The following is an 11,646-nucleotide window of genomic DNA, read 5'->3' as shown; positions in this document are numbered from 1 at the left end:
CGAAAACATGGCTTAATATTGCCAATAAACACGAATCACAGCAGGAAGAAAAATTACGTTTATCCCGATGACCATCCAGGAAAACCGTAACACCCAATTTCAATCGCCCAGTTCAAGTTCCAACGAGTCAAACAATTCTGCAGCTTCGAACAACAGTGGGGGTGTCGGAAATGTACCGATAGTTCACCCTCCACCAAGTGGTACAGCGGGGAGTTCTGTAGCAAGTGACACTCCTGGCCAAATGGACAACGAGTTGACGGTGTCAGCTGAAGCAAACAACAACAACAACAATAATCACTATCGAGGTGAGAAACCTCTTCAAAATGGATGCGAAGACAAGTGGAGTTGGAGCAAGCGGGATCGATCGAAGGAGGTGTGGCTTAGCGGAGCCAACAATCGAACGGTGCACTTCCATCCGAACTGGAGCAAAGGCACGGCCGGAATCCGCGGAACCCGGGTGCTCAACAACGGACGATACTACTGGGAGCTGAGTGTGTCACAGCGAGTTTTCGGAACGAGGTAAGGCACCCCTATCGATGCGAACGATAAATGTAAAGTTTGGCTGGCGTCTGGGTTCGTGCAAAGCGAGGGGAGAAAAAAATCGATACAGGCGTAACAGGCTAAAATAATGATTATTTTTTATCAGCCAGCGAAACGCGTGGGGTGGAAACACTTGTAAACGAGTGCAGTTTGTATGCGTAGGGAAATGGAATTGTAAACATATGATTAGTCATGTCAGTCCGAGGCTGTGGTTTCTTTTTTTCGATGGATTGGCCAACGTTTATTTGAAACGTTTGAAGCTTTTGTTGTCCTTTTGAATACTGATAAACCCAGTTTCTGTAAATCTATATTTTAAATATAAAACAATCAAATGGGAAGACGCTCAGAAATACGGTAATCATTCTTTGTATTTCAAAGACATTTTCTCCACTCATTAATCACTTTGGCACTGGCGTACCCAGACTAGCGAATTGAGCACGTGCCCCACCTTTTCTATAAGATCTATAAGAATAAGCAAAAAATCTCAAGGTGTAATCCGGATGTCCGGAAAGTTTAATTTATTCGTATGCTATTTTGGCGATAGGTAAATCTTTTGCAAAAATAGATCCAGTTTCAAGTACTCTTTAAATCCAATTTCGAGTTCAGTTTAATTTCAATCTCAATCAAAATTCTAAGTTCAGTTTTAACTCGGCTTTCAAGTTCAATTCAAGTGCAATTTAAGGTAAATTGTAGACCGATTTTTAAGCCTAATTTAAAGTTTTTATTTCACGTCTAATTTAAGTCCAATTTTATGTCAAAATTCAAATCCAATTCAATTCAATTTTTCAAGGCCAAATTTTAGTTCAAATTGAAGTCATCCTTCATGCTCAAATTAATATGAATTCACCCAAAAATTTTGACGGTCAATTTTCGATTTTTAAATGTTGACTTCTGTCTTTTGAATTTTGACATTAACTTTATACATTTGACTTTAAATTTAAAGTTTGATTTTCGACTTGGCAATTTTGAGTTCTGATTTTTTCTTCTTTAGGGAGTAAATATGTTTTTGTGAAAAACGAACATTGGAAGAACTGGGAAAAATGATATGCAAACTGTGAAAAATGATTAACTGTCTAGGTGAGACTCCAATTCATACATACCTTTGAGACGCTCAGCAAACACATATTCATAAACAAGTTGTGGTTCTCGAATATTTGCTTTATTAATTTCGACAAATTATATTCGACAAATCTATGACTACGTCTGTCGAGAGTTATGTCAGATCGTCATACATTGGTTAACAACCTGGTAAATTGGCAAGAATTTTTCTCAAGAAGCTAACCAAGTAGCACACTTTAGGTCCATTTAGTTGAAGCAACCGGATTACGACTGAAATTAGTCATAGTTCGGTTACCACAACTACGTTGTAACAACCGTGCTAGTAGGGTAAGCAAAGCCTAGGCGCTACATTCCGTTATCGACACCTAACCTTCTGTTTTTACGGCAGACCTTGCAGTCAGCTGTTAGAGTACAGGACAATTGCGGGGCAAGTACTATGTTCCTATTGAGTTTCCCAATCGAGATTCGAACATACAACTGGATTTATCTGATACAGTTTGAAGGGGAGTATGTATAGATAGGCCATAGACATACTGAATATTCATAAATGTGTCTTTCTTTGTATTAACATACATTTACAACACTGTGACGCAAATATTGCAATATATTTCAAAATTCTCTGAGTTTGACATAAATTTCAGGATTATCCAGAATAAATAAATTTTTTTAAGTATTCTCGGTTTTCCAGTCGCTTGACAACCTGAGTTTCCTCCTCATCTCGACTTCCTAGCAGTCATCAAATGTGCCCGAACATTTTGCTAACACTTGTCACAGTCGAATTGACCACTTTCAGCGATTTGGCCCAGTCGACATGATAATCGCCTCTATTCTACATACCTATCGGAGCCGGATCCGATCAGAAATTGCGCTTCGATCGAAATACATCGTATGCTATAACACACGTCGATCGGGGCGTTTCTGATTGGAACGAGCCCGATCGGACTGCAGAATCGAGGCGAATAATTTGAATATTGATTACGGGCGAGTAAAATTCTGATATACGGTTCCTCTTGCTGAATAAAAACTGGGGAAAACAAAACAGGCAGCATTTCGTACGCCATTCACTTACAAAATAAGGGGTGTTCAAATTTTTTCAATTCTCAATTTAAAAATACGTCATATTTGACTAGACAAATTTTCAACCATTCAACCCTGTAAAGCTATATACGAAATTTATAGTGAATGGTAAAAAATGTCTTCTTCTTCTTCAGTAGCATAGAGCCGGGGTGGCTCGTGCTGTTTCAAGCACTCGTCTCCAGTCAACTCGGTCTTGGGCCAGTCGTCGCCAATTTCCTAGTCGTCTCAAAAATCGCAAATCGCTTTCGACCTGGTCGAGCCATCGTGCACGTTGGGCCCCCCTGTTCCTGGTGCCCGTGGGGTTGTTGACGAGAACTGTTTTCGTAGCACTGTCGTCCGGCATCCTTACGACGTGTCCGGCCCACCGTAGCCTGCTAACTTTCGCTAGATGTACGATGGGAGTCTCCCAAGCAGTGCCTCGTGATTCATACGCCTCCGCCACTCTCCGCTTTCAGTTTGTACTCCGCCAAATATCGTCCGCAGCACTTTCCGCTCGAACACGGCAAAGGCGCGTATGTCCTCCGTGAGCAGCGTCACGGCGTCAAGTCCATAAAGAACTACCGGTATAATAAGGGTTTTGTACATTGTTAGATTCGTGCGGCGGCGTATGCTTCCTGATCGTACCGTTTTACGAAGGGCAAAGTAGGCCCGATTTCCCGCTTGGATGCGCCGCTGGATCTCCTTACTAGTGTTGTTGTCCGCGGTCACCAGCGATCCCAAATACACGAACGCCTCTACCACTTCTAGTTCGTCGCCATCAACGGTTACCGTCCGTGGGAGGCGCGCGTTTGTTCCCTTTGAGCCTCTTCCTTTCATGTATTTGGTCTTCGACGCAAATGTGTTCAGAACAAATTTCTTGACATTTTGGCACTAGGTAGTATTACTGCATTCTGACCACGCGCTCAAGAGTAATTTTGTCGATGTTTTCGGCCGATTGGAGCCTATCGAATTTCGCGAGATGTACGATGGGAATCTCTAAAAACAGTACCAGTAGCTTGAGCTACACGATCGTGATTCTTACGCTTCCCCACGCTCCCTATATCGACCCCATGTTTCCCGGCCCAGAACCATGACAGAAAACCCATGGCACAAAATAGGCATAAGTTAGTTATTTGGTAGCTTTTCTCTTATTGATTGCGTCAAATAATTTAAAGTCTACATTCATTTTCGATTCGAAAATAGGCGAAAAAATTGCAAGTAACTTAACTTGTTAGAACGAGATTTCCAACGTGAACAAAATGGCGTTTAATGCATCCGAAGTACAGTTTAATTGTTCCGTAAACATGACTGAAATGGATTTTTAAAACAACTATAACTTTTGAGGATACAAACAGATACAGGCAATTGACACTTGCTTCTACAGGTTTTTTGTTGTACTTTTAAGTAGGAGTTGTTTGATCTGCCACCATTTGCCACCTTGGGAAATATTTAAGCTCAAAGAAGTACTATTTTTCACCAAAAAAGCTCAAAATCTCCGAAACTTTAGAAAATAACATATAATAATGTTCTACAGAAATGTTGATTTAGCAAGATAAACAACTTTCTAGAACTATGAACACGTAAAAATTGACTAGAATAAGTCAGGGTTCAAAAACTGTTTTAAAGGGTTTGTTTACGAAAACGCTTCATAGATAATTTCTATGAAGAGATACAAGTATGCTGTCTTTGACAAAGTTGTTTGTATCGATATTTACTACAACTTTGCCGAAAGTATTAGACCTGTATCTCGAATATACGAGAAAATAAATTTCGTATCTCACTTTTAAGGGAATTAATCACCCAAAGATTTCTCTCACAAGAAGGGGCTTGTTATATCAAGAAATGTTCCTAAAGATACTACATGCAAAAAATTTCACGTTTCGGCGCAATATCACACGATCACGTATTTCGCTGTTTGAACCACTGTGCAATGTAGTAAAATCCGTATGCATTGTGTCTGGACCTTAAGAGTTGGCTACTTTTGCTTGAAATCATGCTCTACGGATGACGCTCTCGAGAGCGATAATGAAAAGCATGTGGAATAAACCTCAACCTTAATGGAGTCTCGAACAAACTCGAGAGCGTCCCCGAGGTGCGCATGATACACATCACTCAAACCAATATAATTCTGATCAGTCGCGTTGGTTTATCCAGAAGACCGTGTCCTTGCATTACCTGGCATAACTGGTCTCGATCGACTGTATCGTATGCTTCTTTAAAATCTATAAAAGGATCTGGGACAGTATTTTGCAGGCTGCGCTTACCTGTGCGTCTAGTCACGATCTTTGTCAGTTGATTCCATCAATCACCTTACAGGAAGTCATGTTTTCGTGACTAAAATTGCTATCTAGTATGGAACTGGGCATTGTTGTTGTACCATTGCAGCACCCCAACAAACCTTTTTGTTTAAGAATTATAGCTGATTCAACAGCTAATTCCCGTAGAACAAGTGCTTGATAAACTATTATAGAACAAAAAATGGGACTTGGGACGTAAGCTTGCTGTAATGGCTGCTAGTTAGATCTTTTCAAAACATAACTGAGCCAACAAGGGACATAATAAAGGGTAAAATTTGTTTGTTAAGACACTCCCTTTGTATAGTTCTAATTTCATAGTCATATCCGATCCATATGATACGCTTGTTTTTTGCCAAGTCAAGTTTTTTTCGCGAATTTATCTACTAAAACAAATTTAAACCTGCAAGGAAACAAACCGTGGCTGAAAACGACTTTCACATACGTTTCATCGTGCAGCAAGACACCTCCATCGCGTTTCGTTAGCACTTGGTCAGCATCGCTGTTTCCGGTCAAGGGTCCCACTCTGATACTCGGTTTAACTTTACACCTTGAACCTTGAACGTGCTTTAAGGGACGAGCAAGACATGTAGAGAGAGTAAAGGATTAGAAATAGTGGGAACCCATATTTATTATTTTACATCCAAATGTTTTACCTCAACTGATGTTTGACATGTGTTCGTTACAGCATGATGTTCGGTATTGGTACCAAGAAGGCCCGGTTGCACGTAAATGCCTTCACGAATCTGCTTGGCGAGGATAGCAACGGTTGGGGCCTTTCGCACAAGGGCTTGCTATGGCACGGTGGAACCGCGAGAAACTATACGAAACGTTTTAAGGAAAACCAGGCTACAAAAATTGGCATCCTGTTCGACGGAGTCGCAGGCACGTTAACGTACTACAAAGATGATGTATGTCTTGGAATAGCTTTCCGAGGATTAAATGAGGTAGGTGGTGAGTTTGAATTGTCTGGCTGACATCATGTTTCATCGTGGTTTTTTTTTTCTAGATCCGCGAGCCCTTGTACCCAATCGTGTGCTCGACGGCAGCAAAAACGGAAATGGTTCTAACCGAGTCAAGGCGTGATTTTGTAAACCTCCAAGATCGCTGCCGAGCTATCATCATTAAGCAGGTAAAAACTCGCGATAAGCTAGATCGACTGAACTTACCGTATTGCATCACCAACTATCTGGCAGAAGCTTTGTCCGATTGTAGTACTCCCGTCACTCCGTTAGAGCAGCAGCTTATCGATTACTATCTGTTCTAGTTTTCTGGCGGAAGCTGTTGCCCAGGAGGCATACCGGTTTATTAGAGCATTTCTATTGCAGGCTATTTTCTGTGAATATTATTGATGGTTGTTATTTTTTAGCAAAATTTGTTTTTAACGGCCTTTCACGTGATTACATTGAAAATTTTTGTTGAAATTTTCCAATCTTGCTTACAAATAGTTTTGTTGTTCAATTTGATAAGTAGTCCCTAGAGGGAAGAGCCGACATTCTTGCTGATCATTGTTTGTTGTATTTCACGTAAAAGTTGTACCCTTCCGTCAACTTATTTTATTTGTACCGTACGTTAGATAATCGACTGAAAAATCAAAACCAGAATGACCGTACTCATGAGAACGGAAGGGGTTTACTAACCTTTATCATTGAAAAAAAAGTTAGCACATTACGTGCACAACTATTAATTTGATTTTTGATACAATTCTGATATCGTACTAAATCAGTCGTGAAATTCGATACACTGGCTCGATTTTAAACGATTAAAAAACGAGTGGAATTCTAGTCATTGCTTAGGTTAAAAGAAGGACGTTGATTAAACGTTAAAAACTAAATAGTATTTAGGTGAGAGTATTTAGCATTCTCTGAAGCATACACATTCTTATAAATATAACATGACAAAAGTAAATTGCTATGCTATTACATGTAGAGTAACAAAGCGATTAAAGACAATTGATAAGTGTGTAAATATAGATGTCAAACGAATATAAAGATAGTTGGGTTACAGACGCAATGAACCATAAATGGATAGCAAAGCAGGAAAGCGGTGTGAAAATAAGCGAGGATTGACATGTGACGACGGAAATGCACTATCGTTTCGATTCGATCGATTTTCGCTAATTGTCAGGCACGGACTCTCTCACGCGGTGGAGGTGCTATAGCATGAGCTGTGCTTTGCCATTCCTTAGCTGTTTTCACCCAAAGCTGATAATAATAATATTTATACTGAATGATTGCGTTCGTAGGTTGCAAAGCATTTATATAATACATCTACATATTTGGCAGATTTATTTATAAGTTCCAAAATTTCGGAATTGATAGCGGCTGCTGGCAAATCTTGTATGTTTAACGTTCACATTTGTGTGATTTATTTTTCATGGATATCCTTAACTGCGAAATAAATTCACTGATATCAGTCCATTTTAATTATTATGCACTTGCAAATAAAATTTAATAAACTCCAATTTCCCTTAAGTTTTATTCATTTACTGCAATATTAGCCAGCAGCAGCACCAAATCGATTTCCAACAGAGCACAAATGTAAACTACAATCGGCAAAATTCGATTAAATTCAAAATTTGCTTAGTACTAAGAATAAGTATGATGTGTTTATTAAAAGTTAAACGAACAAAAAAATTCAAGTGTGCAAAACAAAACGTGTATGAGCGACATGCAAGGCAAATAACTCTACCATTTGTGAACCGATTTAGGCAAACCCAATACTCGGTTAATTATCGTCTACCAGGGCGTAACGCTTTACCTGGGCGATTATACTAGTTCTAGTCATATATGTTTTTATGTTCCTTATTTGTTGTAAAGCTATTATTTCTGTGATGTACCCCGATTAGTTTTAACGAACATAGAAAATCTTAATACGCACATACATCCTCCCCCTCGAATTGTAATGCAAACAATAGGTACAATTGAAAAGAGTTGATATTAGCCGTGTAAAGTCCAACCAACCCGAATACGTTGGAAGAGTGCCATAAACAAAAAACCAATTTAAATGTTTGAAACAAGTGAACAGAAAATCACGTACACTGTAAGAATTACATTACAAACGAATCGATGTCTAGTTTAAACCACACAGTAGTAATAGTATTAAATAAAAGCCTGCGGTGAGACTACTTAAACTATTGAATAGATTTATAGAAAATTATAGAACTTAAGGGCCCATGATTCCAAATTATTTTTTCGCAACATTTTTGTTCGACTTCATTCGCACATTTTGCATGACAGATTTGCTGAGGCATTCTCCAGATTGAACATTACTTAGTAGGCCATGGAGCGTGCAATACCAAACAACCGACAGAAACGGTGAACGGTACTAAAAATATAAAGTTAACGCAATTGGAAAAAATCGGCTTTTTGAGGACGCATGCAAGCTATCAACAGCTAGGTACTCGCGACAGTATTCTACAGCGAGTTATTCTTAAATAGCATGATGCGGCGCTGAAACTCTGTATAAATATTGAAAACATCATTAAAAGAAAGCCAGAAGTTCAGCATTATTTATAATAGAAACACTAGGGAAAATTATTTAGCAAGTAGGAATGGACTTAAGAAAGTTACGAAAATGTAATAGAAATCTGAGCTTGTGACGGAAATGTAAGTTTGAATATAATAACCTGAAAAATACCTAATGTAAATCACATCTGCAATTCTTTTTTGATGACTATCAAAATCGTGGTTGTGTTTCCACAAAAAGGCAATTATCAATTGATTTGTTAATTAAGGCCATAATAACAATCTAATCTTTGATTGAGATTCCTTCAATATCAGAAACATTTCCGAAAATTAGGATTTTGCAATGATGTTTTCTTTTTTTTGGGTTTCCCAGCTGGTCGCTTATGAGCGCATAAAACTCTATGCTACTGTGTTACTTGACTCATAACGAGTATACGTTATATACGGGGGAGGGTCTCGTAACTCACAAACTTTGTAATTTTTCGTTTAATTAATCATAAATTCGAATAGAGCAAACAAATATCAACTATATAACATACGAAATTAAATGTTTACTAAAACATAGACAGAGCTCTACGCCCATGCCCGCAGACAGAAGTGTTCCAGCCTTGCACGGACCCAACTAACTGACTCTGGGATCCCTCTGCCAAAGGTCGGAATGTCATATTTACAACGAAATGAAATTCTTATAACAGCAAGAGGTATATGAAAAGCTATTTATGGAATAGGGATAAGGTTAGTTTATGGAAATGGGATAAGGTTACTTACCTTATAAACGGAACCAAAAACCCCAATCAAGCTCATTTGGAAGGAATCGTGCTGGCGACGCTGATGCTCTTGATGACCAGTATTGGGCTGTACGTTATGCGAAAACTTTCTATGTAAATAAAGGAAATTTTGTGATTAGCAATACAGTGATTAATCTATACACACACATATATATATTACATTTTTATAACGGCAGCTTAAGAAAGTGATAAAACAAAGCTATTGATAGAGTTTCATGCAGAACGGTAATAAGGTGTGAAGCGGAAAGAGGGAAAAATTAGGTAAGGGAAGGTCAATAAAGCAATGCTTAAGAAGTTGTGTACCGCTAGCTGGGATATCCGCGAAGCCAATTATAACCAGATCCGTACCCACTTGTCCTCCCAGGCCCACCAGTAGTGATATTCGCCGGTGTATAATATAGGGTAAATTGCCGGTAGTGATCAACCTTTGAACCACAGCGGACTGGACAAAAAAGACTCCTTATTAAGCGTGTGACTTGTTTACTAACCGGGACGACGAAACTCTTCAACCAATTGCACAACGTAACGTATAGTGCCTTGGCCTTGTAAGTAGCAAGTATAATATGACCCCATTTTGCAGTATATGACCGAAAACCTGTTTTTCTATGTATTTTAGAGTAAAGCATTTAAATTTGCTTTACATGCTTATTAACGGGAAACTAGCAGTCATTAACTTTTCGTCGGAAAGCTTTTGGGCCCAAAAGTGGAGTTCTGTTTGTCAAAGTGTAAATACTGCATTCTTCTTGCCAATCCGAACACAGCGAATATATTTTTATGAACAGAATTTTTGTTTCAAACAAAAAAAATGCTTTTGAAATTGGCGGAATCGATGACTGCTAATTTCACCTTAAGCCATACTTACTTTAAATTATCACTTACGGCCAATGCAACAGTGTGCGAAGCACATCGAATACAGGACAGTGTGGGAACACAGTTTTCAAACGACGTCATCTTCTTCCGTAGTACCATTAGTATCATGATCAATATCCTAATCGTCTGGATCGTCGGTATCAGAAGAAACGTCGGTGTGTTGAAGTACTAGGGCAGGAACTGATAATTTTTAAAATGTTATGTAGGTGTATTATCAAAAATGAGCTTACTAATGCGTATCTATTATTTTCTTCAGTATAGTAAACTTTGTTGGTCTTGTTCTAACAACCTAGACATGGTAAGCATGTTTAAGTTATTATCCTTTGTGACTGCATAAGTTGATGTTATATCTGTCATGAATTTTGACGGTTAACGATTTTATGTATTTTTTTTAAATGTAAATTTTTTTTCTTTGCCATCCACAAATTGAATGCTAATGCCCAACATATCCCCATCGAGTCTCGTACAAATATCTTACATTAGGCATACAAGTTTTCCTTCTATTATTGCGAGATTATTCTTTCTCTGATTTTAAGCGACGATTTGTAAATGAGCAGCTTCATGGAGCGCGAATTTAAAGCTTCTATTGCCTCATTAAATTTTAATTTCCAGCTTCAAAAGGATTCACTTAATTCTTGAACGCGCAATAATTCAACACTTGCAGAGGTAATCCGGTAACTGTCTCCAACTTCAAGATTTGGCATAAGTAGAACAGCACATCCGATCCAGCCACTTTTCCAATTTTCTCCGGTGGCTCTTTGCCTTCATCCAGTAATAATTCTAACTTGTATGCCTTTGGTTCGTGCACCGCAACGTTATGCCGAGTAAACGTAAAATTGCCTGTTGAAGCAACAGTTTGCCCACACTGAATACATTTCGTAATTTACGGAATATACTCGACTACAAGCCTCTACCTTCATTTCAAGATTCGTACTACACAGTAAGAGCATAGTACTACTCCTAATGTCTGGTAGTGATTTCAATGAAGGCAACCACATGAATACGTGCTTGTTTACCACATGGCAACCACGGCAGCGACGATACTAGGGATAGAACGTGGTATCGGTCGATGAAAGTAGCAGTCGCTTGTCGCAGGGTGCTTGCGTTGAGTAGCGCATTTGGTATGGAAAACTAATTCTCCGAGTTATTCAAGCTTTCCAGTAAATTTTCCAATTGTTCTTGCCGTAAAATCATTACGAAAACGAACACAAGAAAAAAAACAGCTTAACTTCTCTCTTTAAGGAGAAATGAATCGTCATTGATTGATTGGGTAAATTTCAAAAGCATTTTTTTTATTTGAAACAAAAATTCGGTTATCCTCTGTATTCACATTAACAAGAATAATGCAGTGAATACATTTCTAAAAACAGAACCCCTGAACATAAGCACTTGCTGAACAACGCAAGAATCACATTTGATAATTTTTATCCCGAATATCAAAAACATTTCCGAAAACTGGGATTATGCAATGATCTCAACACTTTTTCCGAAGTTTACATTAGGTATCTTACCTGATCCGTTTTATTTTGCATTCTTTACAGCTCTATTTTCAAACGAAAAACCCGATTGCTT

At 38.5% G+C, this 11,646-nt stretch overlaps 1 protein-coding gene across 1 annotated transcript; it reads left to right on the top strand.

The window, feature by feature from the left end:
* Positions 1–67: 67 nt before the first annotated feature.
* Positions 68–6,216, top strand: LOC128740590 (SPRY domain-containing SOCS box protein 3). Its single transcript, XM_053836150.1, has 3 exons — positions 68–519; positions 5,638–5,896; positions 5,959–6,216. Exons 1-3 carry the CDS (start codon positions 68–70, stop codon positions 6,214–6,216), a joined length of 969 nt encoding a protein of 322 aa, XP_053692125.1.
* Positions 6,217–11,646: the final 5,430 nt, after the last annotated feature.

The sequence above is a fragment of the Sabethes cyaneus genome, chromosome 3 (genome assembly GCF_943734655.1).
Source record: "Sabethes cyaneus chromosome 3, idSabCyanKW18_F2, whole genome shotgun sequence".
In the NCBI taxonomy this organism is placed as follows: domain Eukaryota; kingdom Metazoa; phylum Arthropoda; class Insecta; order Diptera; family Culicidae; genus Sabethes; species Sabethes cyaneus.
This window is presented reverse-complemented; position numbering and strand designations above follow the sequence as displayed.

Bases quoted from the DNA above. Each gene is read 5' to 3' on its own strand.
- LOC128740590 (XM_053836150.1), top strand. From the start codon at position 68: ATGACCATCCAGGAAAACCGTAACACCCAATTTCAATCGCCCAGTTCA. The intron at 520-5,637 runs GTAAGGCACCCC...TGTTCGTTACAG, and splicing joins CAGCGAGTTTTCGGAACGAG to CATGATGTTCGGTATTGGTA. The intron at 5,897-5,958 runs GTAGGTGGTGAG...TTTTTTTTCTAG, and splicing joins CTTTCCGAGGATTAAATGAG to ATCCGCGAGCCCTTGTACCC.